The sequence below is a fragment of the Ovis aries genome, chromosome 13 (assembly GCF_016772045.2).
Source record: "Ovis aries strain OAR_USU_Benz2616 breed Rambouillet chromosome 13, ARS-UI_Ramb_v3.0, whole genome shotgun sequence".
Taxonomy (NCBI): Eukaryota; Metazoa; Chordata; class Mammalia; order Artiodactyla; family Bovidae; genus Ovis; species Ovis aries.
The window spans coordinates 53,601,773-53,618,930 of record NC_056066.1 but is presented as its reverse complement, the minus strand read 5'-3'; the positions used below and the strand labels follow the sequence as shown (position 1 = coordinate 53,618,930).

At 52.8% G+C, this 17,158-nt stretch overlaps 1 protein-coding gene and 1 long non-coding RNA gene across 8 annotated transcripts in view; one reads left to right on the top strand and one right to left on the bottom strand.

Moving 5' to 3' along the window:
* Nucleotides 1-11,798, top strand: part of DNAJC5 (DnaJ heat shock protein family (Hsp40) member C5) — a 29,497-nt gene extending 17,699 nt beyond the window's left edge. For 4 of the 7 annotated variants that reach the window (XM_027976933.3, XM_060396923.1, XM_060396924.1 and 1 more), the window contains 4 exons: nucleotides 5,679-5,796; nucleotides 6,573-6,786; nucleotides 7,418-7,589; nucleotides 7,994-11,798. In XM_027976933.3, coding sequence (XP_027832734.1) covers nucleotides 5,690-5,796; nucleotides 6,573-6,786; nucleotides 7,418-7,589; nucleotides 7,994-8,097 — 597 coding nt within the window. In that variant the 5' untranslated portion in view covers nucleotides 5,679-5,689 and the 3' untranslated portion in view covers nucleotides 8,098-11,798. Of the gene's footprint in view, nucleotides 1-5,678; nucleotides 5,797-6,555; nucleotides 6,787-7,417; nucleotides 7,590-7,672; nucleotides 7,746-7,993 lie in introns of those variants that run through there. The other 3 variants (XR_003591238.3, XR_003591239.3, XM_042229866.2) reach the window with 3 other exon arrangements.
* Nucleotides 11,799-11,800: 2 nt separating this feature from the next.
* Nucleotides 11,801-16,539, bottom strand: LOC114117599 (uncharacterized). Its single transcript, XR_006055641.1, has 2 exons — nucleotides 16,474-16,539; nucleotides 11,801-12,314 (listed from the first exon to the last, which is right to left on the bottom strand). It is a non-coding gene; the product is annotated as an uncharacterized LOC114117599 (long non-coding RNA).
* Nucleotides 16,540-17,158: the final 619 nt, after the last annotated feature.

The window sequence follows — 17,158 nt, the reverse complement described above, 5'->3', positions numbered from 1 at the left end:
TAGTTGCTCCACAATGTGTGGAATCTTCCCGGATCAGGGAACCTGTGTCCCCTGCATTGGCAGGTGGATTCCCATACACTGTACCCCCTGGGAAAGTCCAGGAAGAAATATTTTAACCTCTACTCCCTGGTGCTTCTCAGAAACAACCAAATCACCAGACACATTCTGAAGATATTCACATCGTCTTTTAAGTAGAAGTGTTTGTTCCAGTTTTCCTTGAATTTGGCAAACGAGATAGATGGAGGTGATACCAATGAAATTGCTGCTCCATCACCTTTACCCAGAGGCAGCCATGGGGCTGCCACACTGTATCCTCACCCACCATGCAGTCCAGGAGGTTCAAAGTAGGCCTGTTACTGCTCCTCAGTTGGCTTCTTGCATTTCTGTGCATTTGTCACTTGCCTGCAGACCTGTCACCCTGGCTTCCCGTCTTGACTGGCTGGATTTTATCACCAACTCGGCTTTTTGGAAGCTCTTGGTTCCCAACAGTCTTGATCTGAGCTGAGCTGCTTTTCTGTGGGGAGAACCTGCCTGGTGGTGCCAGTGTCTACTCCGAAGGTCCTGTCCTGCCCCACCACACTCTGGTGCCGAGCGTCACAGAGGCTCCAGCTCCCGGTTGGGGAGGGGAAGCTGTGGGTACCAGGGACTCAAAACGTGGAACCTGGTTTTTAATCCCTGGGTTTGAAGAGATGTGGTTTTTTTTTTTAATAATATTTTTATTTATTTATTTGGCTGGGTTTCAAGAGGTGTATTTACTATTAAATATTGGCCTTTAAAATTTGGATATAGTTGCTGGCAGTTCATTGAAGTTAAGAAATCTAATTCTAAGGTTTTAATAGTCAGCGGTCTCTCTGTATGTGTGAAGAGGCAGGTGATGAACCACAGAGACTGGCTTACCCTAACTAATCCGCTTGTGTCTTGTGTTTCCTCGGGCTGGTTTTGTCGTAGACCAGGAAATTCTGCCACTTGGTGCAGGAGCATGGAGGTCTCAGGCATAAGTGGTGCTGGGGAGTCTTGACTTAGATTCTAAAGTTTCACAGAGAGTTCTCGTCAGTCACATTAAGTAGCTGGCACTTCTTAAAACTCAACACTCAAAAAACTATCATGGCATCCGGTCCCACCACTTCATGGCAGATAAATGGGAAAAAAAATGAAAACAGTGACAGACTATTTTTTTGGGCTCCAAAATCACCGTGAATGGTGACTGCAACCATGAAATTAAAAGATGCTTGCTTGGAAGAAAAGCTGTGACAAACCTAGATGGCATATTCAAAAGCAGAGACATCACTTTGCCAACAAAGGTCTGTCTAGTCAAAGCTATGGTTTTTCTAGTAGTCATTATGGATATGAGAATTGGACCATAAAGAAGGCTGAGCACTGAAAAATTGATGCTTTCTAATTGTGGTGCTGAAGAAGACTTTTGAGAGTCCCTTGGACAGCCGGGATATTAAACCAGTCAATCCTAAAGGAAATCAACCCTGAATATTCATTGGGAAGACTGATGCTGAAACTGAAGCTCCAATACTTTGGCCATCTGATGTGAACAGCCAAATCATTGGAAAAGACCCTGATGCTGGGAAAGATCAAGGGCAGGAGGAGAAGGGGGCAACTGAAGATGAGATGGTCGGATGGCATCACCAATACAATGAATATGAGTTTTAGCAAACTCCAGGAGATGGTGAAGGACAGGGAAGCCTGGTGTGCTGCAGTCCATGGGGCCACAGAGTTGGACATGATTTAATGACTGAACAACAACAGTTGATGATGTAGTTAACGTCTGTGGAGCAGATACGAAAGTATTAGTTATTGATATTTTTCTGTGGGTGGGTTATTCAGTAGGAACTGAGTAGCTGATACTTTTTTAATTTGTAAAAGTAATTTGTCAAAGTTGTATTTTCTAAACAGTTCTCAGGACCAAAAAAATTATTTAGCAAGTAGTAAGTAAACTTGACACAGTCATGTTACTTCTGCTGTAAATTCTTAGTATTGGAGACTTGACGAGAATATGCTGTCATTAACATCATTGAGGGTCCTGAGCTCCCTGCAGGCCCTGCCCTGGTAGTGGGGAGGTATGTCCTTGTTTCTAATCCAGATGAGGAGGTAAATGCCGACTGCTGCAGTGACCTGGCCACGCCCACAGCTGGAAGCTATTAGAACTGGGCTTACCTTGGTTCCAGAGCCCATCAGCTCTGGGATGGCAGTGAGGCTCGACAGTGACACACCAACGTCACAGCGTTCTTTGTGCCCTTTGGTTTCGCTTGGATCCTGACTGCACCTCTCTGTGCTTCTGTCTGTGCCTGTGACAGTTGTCATCGTGCCTGGGGGAGCCCGGCCCCTGAGGAACCCAGTCTGGAGGGAGTTTTCAGCCTCAGAAGTGACCCTCCTCTGAAGCGGCTGCCGCCACTCTTCTTACCACGTTTTCCTTTTCCTGTTTCTTGATTTCCTTCCTCATTTTGCTGAAATGCTGTCCAGATCATTGGTTTGTTCAGGGTATGCATGCTGTGCTTTTCCCAAACTCCTGCATTTAAACATTTTTCTGACTTACACCTTGTTGATGATGGACTCCTAGGACGAAACTCCTTTCTCCTTAGAGCTGGAAGCATGTTTTGTTTGGGGAAGTTCTCAGTGCCCAGGACATGGATGTTTGACCTTGCTGCTCTGCTCGGCAGGGTGCAGTTTGCACACTTGTGTTTTCTGTCAGCACTAATTTTGTTTTTGGTTGACTATTTCTTTCTCAGTTGGCTGTGTTCTTTGCCTTTAGATTCTTTGCCACTAGATGGAGCTTCTCATTTTCTGTTTTCCGTATGCTGGTTCTCTTCCGATGCGCCTTGAATCATGCCTCCTCTGTTCTCTGGCTGTTACAGGTGCAGTTGTGCCCTCTGCTTTGTTGACAGCTTCCCTGCTTGGATGGTGATTTCTGATGACCTTGTGATCATCAGTTCAGTCGCTCAGTCATGTCCGACTTTTTGCGACTCCATGAATCGCAGCACACCAGGCCTCCCTGTCCATCACCAACTCCCGGAGTTCACTCAGACTCACGTCCATTGAGTCAGTGATGCCATCCAGCCATCTCATCCTCTGTCGTTCCCTTCTCCTCCTGCCCCAATTCCTTCCAGCATCAGAGTCTTTTCCAATGAGTCAACTCTTCGCATGAGGTGGCCAAAGTACTGGAGTTTCATCTTCAGCATCATTCCCTCCAGAGAAATCCCAGGGCTGATCTCCTTCAGAATGGACTGGTTGGATCTCTTTGCAGTCCAAGGGACTCTCAAGAGTCTTCTCCAGCACCACAGTTCAAAAGCATCAATTCTTCGGCACTCAGCTTTCTTCACAGTCCAACTCTCACATCCATACATGACCACTGGAAAAATCATAGCCTTGACTAGATGGACCTTTGTTGGCAAAGTAATGTCTCTGTTTTTAAATAGGCTATCTAGGTTGGTCATAACTTTTCCTCCAAGGAGTAAGCGTCTTTGAATTTCATGGCTGCAATCACCATCTGCAGTGACCCTGGAGCCCAAAAAAGTAAAGTCAGACACTGTTTCCACTGTTTCCCCATCTATTTCCCATGAAGTGATGGGGCCAGATGCCGTGATCTTCGTTTTCTGAATGTTGAGCTTTAAGCCAACTTTTTCACTCTCCTCTTTCACTTTCATCAAGAGGCTTTTTAGTTCCTCTTCACTTTCTGCCATAAGGATGGTGTCATCTGCATATCTGAGGTTATTGATATTTCTCCCGGCAACCTTGATTCTAGCTTGTGCTTCTTCCAGCCCAGCGTTTCTCATGATGTACTCTGCATAGAAGTTAAATAAACAGAGTGACAATATACAGCCTTGACATAATCCTTTTCCTATTTGGAACCAGTCTGTTGTTCCATGTCCAGTTCTAACTTGCTTCCTGACTTGCATGTAGGTTTCTCAAGAGGCAGGTCAGGTGGTCATAGCTTGCTGTAATTTCAGTCTCTGAGGATAGTAGAACTGTTTGGGGCAGTTTTAGGTTTACACAAAAATTGAGTACACTGTTCAGAGAGTTGCCTTGTACTTCTGCCCCTGCCCCCAGTCCCAATTTTTTGGCATTGAGTGGTGCATTGTTTAGAGTGATGATCTAACATTGATACAGATTAACTCAAGTCCACGGTTTACATCAGGGCTCACTCTTGGTGTTGCACATTCTTCCGATTCTGACAAATGTATGATGATGTGTATGTAGCATTGTGGTATCAGAATAGTTTCACTGTGGTAAAAACCCTCTGTGCTCTGCCTGTTCATCCTCCCTGCCCCCAGCCCCTGGCAAACACCGGTCTTTCTACTGTCTTCATAGGTTTGTCTTCTCCAGAGTGTTAGAGTGGTAGAATCCTACAGTGTGTGTATAGCTCTTTCTGATTGGCTTCTTTCACTGAGTTAAATGCATTTAGGCTCCTCCATGTCTTTTCATGGTTTGGTAGCTCATTTCAGTCAGTGCTAAGTAATACTCCACTGTCTGGATGTACCACAGTTTATTATCCATCATCTGCTGAAGGACATCCTGGTTGCTTCTGAGTTTTGGCAACTGTGATATGTCAACTTATTTTTAAGTAGTAGCTTATAATCACACACAGATTATTACATTAGTAATGAATTTAGAAATAATGTCTGTCCTGTTTTCTTTGAACTGCATGTTATTTCGAAGTATATTGTTTTAATAGTAAACACGGAGTTTTTCCTAGATACTTTCATCTTAGGTCTCTAATCTGTTCGTGTTGGGGACATACTGTATACGATTTTAGTCCATTTAATTTTTTTTTTTTTAAATTTTGGCTGTGTGGGTCTTCATTGCTGCACACAGGCTACTCTCTAGTTGCGGTGCACAGGCTTCTTATTGCAGTGGCTTCTCTTGTAGCAGAGCACAAGCTCTAAGCTGCAGCTCAGCCGTTGTGGCGCATAGGCTTAGTTGCTCCACAGCATGTGAAATCCTCCTGGACCAGAGATTGAACCATGTCCCCTACATGAGCAGGCCGATTCTTTACTGCTGAGCCACCAGGGAAACCCTCTGTCTGTTTAGATTTTGGAAGCTTGTTTTAAGGCCCATCATGTGAACGTGTAAGTTCTGTGGATGTGGGTGTCATACAGGTAATTGGGTAATGTTGGTTGAGAGTATTCTTCAGATTGTTGGCATTTTTCCTAACTTTGTGTGTGTTTCTGTTCTGTCAGTTTCTGAGGGAGGGGTGTTAAGATTTTTGTGACTGAAATTGTCTGCTTCTCCCCTTATTTGTCAAAACTTATTTTATATATTTTGAGACCCTGTTTTTACAGTGTGTCACTTGCATTTTTGTCCATTTGACAGTGTCTTCGTTTCACTGGAGTTTTTTATCTGTAAAGTTTCCTTCTCATTTTTCTTTCAGCTTTCTAGCTAGGCCCCCTTATGTTTTTACTTAGAGGTTGCTCAAGGGATTGTGGTAAACACACTTAAATTTTTATAGCCTACTTAGGGTGACATATTGTAGCAGTCAGAAACTGCCCCTTTCCTTAACGTGGGACCACTCCTCATTCCTATCTGCTGTAGATGAATGTGTCATATTTGTATATGTTGTGACCCCCACGAAGTGCTGTGATTTTTTGCCTCAAATAGAATCAAGTCTGTCTGCTCTGCGCTGGGAATTTTAATCTGTACTTTCTGATATTTTCTCTGTGTTCTCCTTGTAGACTAGCGTGCCATGGCAGACCAGAGACAGCGTTCACTCTCTACCTCTGGGGAGTCCCTGTACCATGTACTGGGGCTGGACAAGAACGCAACCTCAGATGACATTAAGAAGTCCTACCGGTAAGAAGCCTCTACCCCAGCAGCTCCTGCGTGGCTGTCTTATATCTCCCTGTTTCCCTGGCCTACTTGCAGGGTCACAGTAGCAGTTCTATTGCATCTCATGATTGTTATGTTAATGCTTTATGGGCAACAGAAAACAGCCCCTTGTATAAATAAATTAAAAAACAACAAAAAAACACAACCCCTTACATAAATAAATTAAAAAACAAACAAAAAAACTAAACAGCTCCTTGAACTCCCTGCCCTGGAGCAGAGGCCTTGGGGACAGGTCTGAGTGTGCTGAGCTGTGACTGTGGGTTAGTCTCCACACCATGGGGTGGCCTTCTCTCTGAGCTTGCCCCACCCCCACCCCATGCAGTGTCTCTAAGACACTGTCATTGTTGCAACCACCTGACACAGTGCTTTATGGTCTCCCTTATCTCCTTATCAGACACATTTAAAAAGCCTTTGCTGCCCAGTCCCTGCCCTTGCCTCTATTTGACAAATGTTCAATGAACATCCGGGACACTAGAGGGCAGCAGCGGGTTTGGCAGTTCCTGGGGGACATCAGAGCAGGCCCGCCCAGGCTAGCTGCTTGCAGCAGGTCAGCTCCCACAGGGCACCTGCTCCTCTGTGGATGACTCTGGACAATTGCAGAAATTTCTGTTGACCTTGGTGTTCTTGAGTTCTGTGGAAAGTTAGAAAGGGAGCTGGTGAAGGGTAAATGTGTCTCTGCTAGCCCTCTGTCCAGTGGGTGAATACAAAATGCACGACCAGCAGATGGTTTGGGTTTGCAGGAAGCTGGCCTTGAAATACCACCCTGACAAGAACCCTGATAACCCGGAGGCTGCGGACAAGTTTAAGGAGATCAACAACGCCCACGCCATCTTGACGGACGCCACGAAAAGAAACATCTACGACAAGTACGGCTCACTGGGGCTCTACGTGGCCGAGCAGTTCGGGGAGGAGAACGTGAACACCTACTTTGTGCTCTCCAGCTGGTGGGCCAAGGTGAGGCTGCAGCTCCCACACTCGCATCCTAGCGGGTGGGTCTGGGCATGTGGCAGGCTCCTCATCCCTGTGGATACAGGCAAAGGTCCAGTCCCAGCAGCTTTCGCTGGCCTGGTGGCCTGCCTGCAGTTGACCTGGATGCATAGAGCGACGCCTATGCTGAGGGGTGGCATCCATAGCATTTTCTTTTATGAGTCGCTGTGATAGAAACAGGAAACACACTTGTCATCACAGTGTGGAGAGACTTGTTTTTGTGATTGAGAAGATGGGTTTGAAATGTCTGACCTGAGAAACTTGAAAAGATAGTATTGCTTTTATATGTTAACATTACTTGGTTTCCTGAATTTATTCAAAGCATCTGCCGTGTAAGGCCCAAGAGCATGGCTCACTGCCGGGCACTGTGCTGTTGGAAGCCAGTCCCCCTTCCTTCCTCCCCCCGTTCAGAATTCACTCTTCCTTATGCAGCTGGTCTTTCTTTCTGCCTTTCCTGTCTTCCTGTCTTAATGTTCTTTATTCATCTTGATCTGGGAAAGAATCCACTGTTGGTTGAGGACCCCTCTATAAGCTGGGGTGGGTGAGGGTGAGGGCCAGGCCCCGGCTTCCTCACACAGCCCTATCCCTCTCCCCCCAGGCCCTGTTCATCTTCTGCGGGCTCCTCACCTGCTGCTACTGCTGCTGCTGCCTCTGCTGCTGCTTCAACTGCTGCTGTGGCAAGTGCAAGCCCAAGGCGCCAGAGGGGGAAGAGACCGAGTTCTATGTGTCCCCCGAGGACCTGGAGGCGCAGCTGCAGTCCGACGAGAGGGGTGAGTGCGCCCACCGCCTGGGCAGTGCGTGACGGGCGGGGCCGGAGTGGGCCCTGAACGTGTCGCCCTGTCTCGTCAAACAGGAGGGCACTGACACTGTGCGGGAGTGTTTGTGGTGGCAGCGGGACGGTTGAGGTGTGAACGTGGACGCTGGAGGTAACGCAGGCTCGGAGGGCTGTCCCCGCTGCGGACTGTGGCGGCCGAGTAGGTGGGGAGGGCCGAGGGCCGAGGCCATGGACGAAGGCCATGTGGGGCAGAGGTCCAGGCAGCCTCACCTTTCCAAGTGCTTGTTCTACGACCTCTGACCCCAGTCGAGCCACCAGGCGGCCGAGTGTGTCACACAGTGTCGGGGGCCGTGAATCTCACCGGCCTGACCTCACTCCATGCGTGTCACTTGCTTGCAGAGGCCGCAGACACGCCAATCGTCATCCAGCCGGCGTCTGCCACGGAGACCACCCAGCTCACGGCTGACTCCCACCCCAGCTACCACACCGACGGGTTCAACTAAGTCCAGGATCAGTCAGCACCCAGCCACTCAACCTTAGAATCATGAACTGTAGTCACAGAGATGGCGTGGGAGCCGCCCTGGCCCCAGGAGGGCCCCGCCGACCCGCCTCTGTGCCCGCCCATCCACCCCCAACACATGAAGTGCGTAGCATGCAGTATTTAAAGCAGTTTAGCTACGGTCTTCTTCATCTTCTGTTGTTTCCTTTTTTAATAGCATGTATGGGTTATGTCCATGTCTGTCTGTGTTGTGGGCGTGTTGCAGCCAGACTGTATTCACCGGACTTGGGGCTGCTTCAGGACTCTCAGGCAGGTTGGCATGGCGGGTGGGTGGCCCTTGCGGTCCCTCACCGCCAGGTGGGCTCAGGCAGGATGGGCACTCTGTTTCCTGTTTCATGGGGGCCTGAGGCAGTTGCTGCCTGATGGAAGCTGTGGGGTCTGCTCCCTGCCCTGTCTGCCTACCTTGCGGCCACAGGCAGGGCCTCTGGACTCACTTGACAGGAAGGAGCTGGGCCTGGCTCCTGGTCCCAGGGTGTTGCCCTGGGGTACTCATGCTCACCTCATCTGCTTCGCCTCATGGCAGGTATTCCCGTATCTGACCTGAGGCCCCTGTGCTCGAGTGTGCTCCCTCCCCGGCTGGGTTGTCCCTGCAGCCTCCATGCTCCCCTTCCCTGCACTGCCCTCCACATTCCTTCAGGCCCACCTGGCCTCTTTGTAATCCTTCCTTGGACCTCCAAGAACCACAGATGGTATCAGTGGCCCAATTAGTGGTGGTCTGAGGGGCTGAATCCAGGCTGCCGGTGGCGAGTGGGCTGCATACCCCTCCTGCTTCCCGCCCCCACCCCACCTCCAACCCACTTTCCTCCACCTGCTCCCTTTGGCCATTGTGAATGGTTTGGGCAGTTAGAGACGTCGCGCTCATGGAGGAAGGACCAGCTGGACCAAAGGCACACTCCGGGGAAAGGGTCAGTCCCCAGGAGACCTTGGTGCCCTTGGCTCATTCACCTGCAGCCAGACCACAAAAGCTCTCTCACCTCTGTCTCAGTACCACCACCTGTGGACTGTCGGAAGCCAGTCTGTCTTGTCTGCATCTAGCCCTGGGGGTAGTCCACCACTGTGAGGACTTGGAGACATGTTTGTGCTGCACCTGTGCCAGACTTGCACCTCAATACCTGTGTGGCCCAAGCAGGCCTGCCTGATTTCTGCAGAATGAACCTAGTGACCACTGGATTCCTCCTCAGTGTCCAGTGGGGGAGGTTGTGGGCAGGGGCTGCACGTGAGGAGGTCAGACGCACCAGGACACCCTCCCAGAGCCACTGTCCCCCACCCCACCTGCCCACCCATGGCCCCAGCTCACTCGCTGTGCTGTGCTCTGCAATCACCAGGTCTAGAGGCACTTAATGGTATTGTTTTATTTGGGGTTTTTGCCTGTGAAAATGATCATGAAGACATCCAGTGAGAGGTGAGATAAATGCACTGGTATTAAATTAGAAATAACCTGCAAAAATCAGACCTCTTAAAAGAACAAGGAATCGGTTATTTGATCTGTCCTGGACCAGGGAGGAGGCTGGTCTTTGGTGCCAGCCCCAGGCAGACATCAAGAATTCAGCCTGAGAGGAGGCCCTAGTCAGCCATCCTGTTTGTGGAAGTAGCTTAGGAAATGAGTTGTTTTGCCCCAGAATGGCCAAAAAACAAGTTCAAAGCTTGGACTCCAGAAGGCAGGCAGCCACCCTTCTGCAGTGGGTGTGTTGTTGCTTTGTGGGTGGAAAACTCCAGGACCCACCCCCCGACACGTCATGGTGAGTCCCTTGCCAGGTGTGTCTTAGTTCCGGAATCTTGCTGCTCATCTGCTAGAAACGTGACGATCCCCTGGAGACCAGGGTGCTGTGGAAAAGGGTCAGGTCTGCAAGTTTGTTGAACCCAGTCTCCCACAGAATTGCGAGAATCTAGTAAATCATGACGAAAATGACAACAATTCTCCTGGTGATAGTAACGATTGCATGAGGCCCAGGTCCCCAAGGAGCCAGCGTCTGCTGGGTCTAGACCACACCCTTTCACCTGACCCTCACTCAGACCCTCCTGCCTGTCCACTTTGTTGATCTGGAAGTAGAAAAAGTCTTCTTGGCACCTTCAGGCACTCCCCCTGACTGCAGACCTAGGCCCCTGGCTGTGTTTCCCTGTTTCCTGTGGCCCGTGTTTTCCTGGTAAGCAGGGTGTTGTGTCTGGAGCATCCCCTGTTCGTGTGTTCAGAGGGGATGAGCCTCTGCCTGCTGTGGCGGGAAAGAAGTGCTGTGGCTAGTGCTGGGGTGCCCTGCGGTGCTGCAGGGGCATGGGAGTGGCTGAGGGGTGGTCAGAGGCTGGTGGCTTGTAGATTTCTGTTTCTGCTTGGTGACGTGGTCTCCTGTCTTCCTTGGGCGTTATTCTGTTTTCAAACTGCTTCAGACGTTACCGCTCGTGCGTGAGCCTTCTGCTTCTCTGATCAGTCGAGCAGCCAGCACCACGAGGAACCCATTAGGGAACATGGACATGGCGCTTCTGCTCCAGGTGGGGCGGAGGACCTGTTCCAGGGGAGATGGGCAGCCTCCCTGGCACCTGGTGTGAGACCTCCAGTGGGTGGGTGGGTGCCCAGGGCCTGGGGGCTCTGTCCGCCCTTCCCTGGCTCTCAGCAAGCCCCGCCAGGGACATAGCTTGCTTGTGGGGTGTGGTGAAGGGGCGTGAAAAGTGACTGATCTCATTCCTTTCCCAGTGTTCTGAGCTGTGAACCCATGTGACACAGGACTCCTGTTCTGCTCTTTTGGTTGTGACTCCTTCTCCTGTGGAATTGGCAAAAGCTATATTTTTACTGTCCTTTCAAGCACGGTTGGCGTCGTCTCTGCTGTAGGTGTGGGCAGTGTGTGTACATATGTGTATATGTATATATCACCCAGCAGCGTGACTGCTGCCGTCCAGAGCGAAGCAACAGTACAATAAACGTTGGCTCCAAAACTGCCTCTGGTTTCTTGATCAGTGGGCAGGAGCAGGGGTCTGGGCAAGCTGGTCTGCTGTGCACAGAAGGAAACCCCGACCCTGCTGTGTCCTGGGATAGGTGTGGGTGGCAGGCCAGGTGTCAGCCTCTGAGGGTGGGGGGCAGGGCTGCCTCCCCATCTGTGGGGACTCACCTGACCCCCTGAGGTGAGTGTCTCATGACACTCAGATGTGGCTAGAAACCCCTCCCTCCTTTGAAACATTAAAACCCATTTTCTAGGCATCAGATACAACCAGTGACAAGCTGCGTTCGAAGGGGTGTCTGTCCTGACCCCAGATCCACCCAGAGGGTCCCTGTGAGGTAGGAGATAGATAGGCTCCAGCTTGGACATTTATTCTCCTACCTCACCTGGGGGAAGCGGCTGGGCCTGGGTCATGTGCGCAGCAACTTCTGGTCGGTTTTATCTCCTTGGAGATGGGATGGTGTTTCAGGTGGGCAAGAGAAGCAGTTTACACTGAAACCTGTATACATTGTGGTTAGAAGCTAAATGCAGGTGCATGGACCATGGTCGTCCGTGTGCTGGTTTGTCCTGCTGCTGGGGTCCGACCTCTGTCCTGAGCCCGTGCACACACCTGGGGCTGGGCTGGTGGGTCATGTAAGTTTCCCATGGTGATGGTCTCTATGTCTGAATGTTGACCTATAATAAAGATTACTTGTAAAAAATAAATGTTTTCACTGCAGACCAGGTTTATGTCTTATTTAATGATCCCTGCATAATCCTATTTTGGGGGGAGTCTTACACTCTGGGGGCAGCTGACCTTGGCCCTCCTGACGTTGATGGCAGGGAGAGGGGCAGGTGACATCCTGTGCCCCACCGGGCACCCCTGGACACAGTACAGGCAGCTGCCTTTGTACCTGTCTCCTCACCCCCAAGACAAGCATCCAGTCTTGGGCTCTTGCAGGAGGCTCCATCTCTGCCCCGTGGTGTGCATGTCTCGGCGTTCACGTCCACCATGTGTGCCTTCTTATATCAGGATGGCTCAGACCCTGGGGACCCTGGCATTAGGTGGCAGCGGCCACCCTAACCCACATGGCCCGTGGTCTGGCTCCCTGGCCCCATAGCACGGTAGGGAGCAGCTGCCTCCAGAAACACCAGTCTTCGGCTGCAGGTGTCACTTTCCACGTCCCAGGGGGTACTGGCCCCTCTTGGCTGTGCTCCTCAGGTGGGGTGCTGATCTTCCTTCTGTGTCTTTGGTCTTAGTGAAGAGCAAGGCAGAAGTGATTTGAAAAAAAAGCATAAAAATAAACACCTTGAAGCACTATTTGGACATAACAAACATGAAGTAATTTAATTTAGATTAGATTTTCCACAAAAAGATATGACAGGGACTTCCCTGGTAGGCCAGTGTACTTTTTTTTTGGTCAAAAAGAGGCTTTCCTTGGTGGCACAGTGGATAAGAATCCACCTGCCAATGTAGAGGACATGGGTTCAATCCCTGGTCCAGGGAGATTTTAACATGCCATGGAGCTGCTGAGCCTGTGTGCCAGCACTCCTGAAGCCCTCACACCCTGGAGCCTGCACACCGAAACCACTGAGCCTGTGTGCCAGCACTCCTGAAGCCCTCACACCCTGGAGCCTGCACACCAAAACCACTGAGCCTGTGTGCCAGCACCCCTGAAGCCCTCACACCCTGGAGCCTGCACACTGAAACCACTGAGCCTGAGTGCTGCAACTACTGAAATCTGTGCGCCTGGAGCCTGTGCTCCACATGAGAAGCCCATGTACCTCAATAAAGAGCAGCCCCCACCCACCACAACTAGAGAGAGCCTGTGCAAAGCAAGGGAGATCCAGAACAGCCAAAAATAAAAGGGAAAACATAATAAAGACCCCTTTGTACTTCTCTCCCAGGGGTCCAGAGGTGGCCACTAGGCACTTCAGTCCGCTTCTGTTTATGGTTTTAAACCCTGCCTACCAGTGTCAGGGTAGCTGAAGTTCCAACACTTTGGCCACCTGATATAAAGAGCTGACTCACTGGAAAAGGCCCTGATGCTGGGGGAAACAGGGCAAGAGGAGAAGGGAGTGACAGAGGATGAGATGGTTGGATGGCATCACTGACTCAATAGACATGAGTTTGAACAAACTCAGGGAGACTGATGGACAGAGCAGCCTGGTGTGCTGCAGTTCATGTGGTTGCAGAGTCAGACGTGACTTAGCTACGTACTGAACAACCACCAGTATCAGCATCATCTAAAATGTACCACTGATTTCTAAGATTTACATAAATTGTACAGCACTAAATCACTGTGAGTGTTCATTCAATGTAGATTTTTTCTTTTAATCCATGTGGCTACATCTAGTTGATTATTTTAATTTCTGTACAGCATATATCATGAATTAACCACAAGTGGTTGGTGGTCTTGTCACTAGAGGACACGGGTGGTTTTATTTCCTGGCTGATGAAGCAGAGCTGCTACCCTGGCCAGGGACCACCACTGGGCAGGGTCTGGAAACCTCCCCGTGATTGGTGGCCCCAAATGCCCTGCACATTCACAGAGAGGAAGGCCCCTTCCTATCTCCCTGCCAGCCATAGCATCCTCAGACGTTTTTCCTCATTTTCAGTATTTTCTACCTGAGATACTGAGAAATAAGTCGCGACAACACGAAACCAATGTTTAATGATGGGCATTCGGAGTGGTGGGCAACGGGACCTCCGCCCCTCCTGGCCCTTGTTTAGGAGGACTGAGGGCCCTGGGCATGGATGAGGTCCCCCTAGTGCCCTTTGCTCTCCTGTGCTCAGTCTTAGGACACTGGGCTCTTAGCAGAAGTCGTGGTCGCAGCGTGTGGGTAATGTCTTAGTTACACCTCCCGCCTCCCTTCCCTGTCCTACCTCCCACACACCCGGGAAGTACCTAGAGGCAGCCCCGCCCAGCACGTGTTCGGCGTGTGGGGCGTGACCACGAGGACAGGCAGGTCTGCCATGGGGATGTGGGCGGTGGCAGCGGTTTACGTCTCCCCACCCCGTCCCGGCAGACCTGGCGCAGGTAATCTGCGTCCAGGTAGGTTGTGCGCGGGGCCGCGGCGAGTGGGCTCCCCTGCGCTGGCTCCGAGGCAGCTTGCCCCCTCCCCCGCCTACGTTGCCTTCTACGTCACCGCGTGAAGCGCTTTATTCCAGGAACCCAAGCGGCAGCCGCAGATTAAGGCCCCGCGACGGGCCAGCGGTCCCGGGAGTTCTCCTGGTTCAAGGAAACCCAGCAACAACTTGATAAGACGCGGCCCGGAGAGGAGCGCGGGCCAAGTGGGCGCGGGGGGCCGGACGCGCCCGCCGTCACCTGCCCTCTTGGAGTAGCGTCTCCGGTGTCGGTCGGGCTCGGGGCCCCGAGGACTCCGCGCGGCCCGTCCCGGCGGGAAGATCCCATCGCTATGCGGTAACCCCTGTCCCTGGCGCGACCGGTTACCCATCCTCTCCAAGTCCCGAGGACTGGGCTTCCTCGGTCTCAGGGAGGCCCCCTTCTCAGGCTCCCCAGAACTTCGGGGGGCCCCGAGGCAGCACCCGCGGCGCCCTGGACCGCGGCTCCTTCCAGTCCTGTCTGCTCTCTTTCCGTCCGGGAGTGCGGCCCCCAACAGGCCCGGGCCGAGATAACTCGGCTCGCGCTGGGACTAGGGGGCGTGGTGGCGGTTGGGGCGGGTCCAAGCCAGCGCCGGTCCCACCCCCAGACACGTGACGCCGGGGCTGTTCTCCGCCCCCAGTTGGAAGCCAGCTGGTGAGCACCCGCGCCCAGGGCGTCGCCAGGGAACTAGGCCCACCCACCTATCCGCCGCCCCAGCAGTTGTATCCTCGCTCTGTTCTCCAGGGCTCCCAACCAGGGCCCTCCTCGGGGTCACACACCTGGGTCCCCAAGAACCCCGTTGCTAGTTGCCCTTTTCTCACCCTTATAAGCACAGCTAAAACCAACCTGCTGCCCGCTGCCCTGTTCCTTCAGAAGTGAATCCACGGCCCCTCCCTTCCTGCCCCCCGCCCCAGCTCTCAGCTTGACCTTGGAGGATCTGGAAGTCTCCCAGCACCATGCAGCCTGTCGTGCAGCGTCTCTGGCTGCTTCGTACAGGGGCTCAGCCCTGAAACATGTACAAACGACCCTTCCTGGGACTCACCCTGGAGCACTTCGGGCTGTATCAAGCCAAACCCAGGACACTGGCATCTGGCAGTTTCTTCTTGACTCCTGGTGTCCCAACAGAGAACTGAGACACTCTGATGGGTGGAGTCCTTTCCCCAGACTGTACACACCCTTCTGCTGGAGTCCATGTGGCCCTCGCTGCTGCTGGGGAGGGAACGGCACCTTGCGGGCTGACGAACCTGAGATTGTCCCTGGATGCTCACCATTCTCAGGTTGGACAGTCCTGAAGGCACTGCCCAGGTGGTTGACGGGGCTTCTGCAGGCTCATTTCTCTTTGGGGTTCCTCACCCTGTGTCCCAGGAGCCTCTGGACAAGTGAGGGAGGGGCTCGGGGTCTGTCCTGGCCCAGGCTCTGAGGGTCTCTCCAGGTTGCAGGCCCACCCTCAGCTACTCCTCAGGTTCGTTCCCCCACCCCCTGGCCTCTGCTGGGCCCACAGCAGCCCAGGTGCCCAGAGAGCAACACAAGGGGCCACTCATCAGTCCCAGCTGGCATGCAGCCCGAGCGGTTTGCCTGGGGATGGGCTTCTCTGGCCCCAACAGCACCACCCAGCTTCTCCCCATGCTGGAAGCCCCCAGTGGCTCGTCCTGGACCTTGAACTCTGGTGCTGTTTCTGGGACTGGGAGGCTCCCTGAGGCTAGAGGAATCGCCCCTTTCTCCCAGTGGCACCCCAAAGACCCACTCATCAGGGCTGTTTGGAATGTGACCACTTCTGCCACCCCTCAGGGGCCTACCAGGATGTGGCCCAAGAACCCCCCTAAGCTGTGACCTTGTCTCCGGGAGATGTCTCTGGTGAGGGACCCTCAGCCTGAGGGGGTAGGGCTTGGTCCTAGGCCACCACTGACTCTGGAGAAGTGGGAGGAAGCTGTCCCACCCACAGGCTGGTGACTGAGTTGGGGTGAGAGCCCTGAGCTGTATCACACACGTGTGTGTCTACGGCCATGTGCTCTTTGCACACGCATGAGCAGGTGTGGCTTTGATATCTTCTCTGGGAGCTGGTTAGCCTCTAGCTGGACCCGGGGGGCCCCTCCTGGGATGACCTAGTTCCTGCCCAGCTCGTCAACTGTCTGCCTCATTTCTCATCTGGGAAGAGCTGGCCAGATAGAAGGGGATCTCTGCCTCCTTGCCTGTCAGCACTTGAGCAGGGCCAGGCCTGCTGCAGGCTCCAGGCACTAGAGCACAGGATGAATGAATGAACAAATTTGGCCCTGGAGACGGGGCTGGAGCGGGGAGTTGTCCACTCACCAGGTTGTGGGGGAGAGGTCCCTTCTGCCGACCTCAGGGCTGTGTCGCTCCTCTGACCCTGCACCTGACCACCTCTGGACCAAACTCCCGCCTTTATCTGCTGCCCTTCGCTTGGCCCCCACCCAGACTTCCTGTCCCCGCCCCACAACTAGCTTTTCCATGACATGGCCTTTGTGAGGGGGGTGGAGAACCAAGAGAGACCCAGGAGGGCAGGAAAGAGTGAGACCAGGCCGTGAGGTGGAGGGAACGTCTGTGTGGGGGCTTCTGACAGCCCACCTGCTGCAGCTGGGAATCCGCCTCAGGTTTGTGAGCCAGGCGGGTCTGCACCCTGATGGGTGCCCTTGCCCAAAAACAGTGAAGGCAGGGCCGGACGTGGTTTCTGGCCCTGAGCAGTGTGGCCGGCTCTCTGAGGCACCGGTGTCTCCCCTGCAAGTGGGGCCCCTGTGGCCAGCACTAGCTCCTCACTGCTTCCTACAGCCACCCCCGCACACCAGTCTCCTCCCTGCCACCCACTCCCCCTGCCGTGGTACAAACATGCAGGGTGCGGGGGTGGCAGGGGTAGTGGTTGTAGAGGCTGCTGACACCTTGTAAGACCCAGAGCCCTAGGTCCAGGCCAGTTGGCCACCAAGGGCCTGTCTAGCAGGGCCAGGAGCTGCAGGTCCAGCTCTGCCCTCTCCTAAATGTG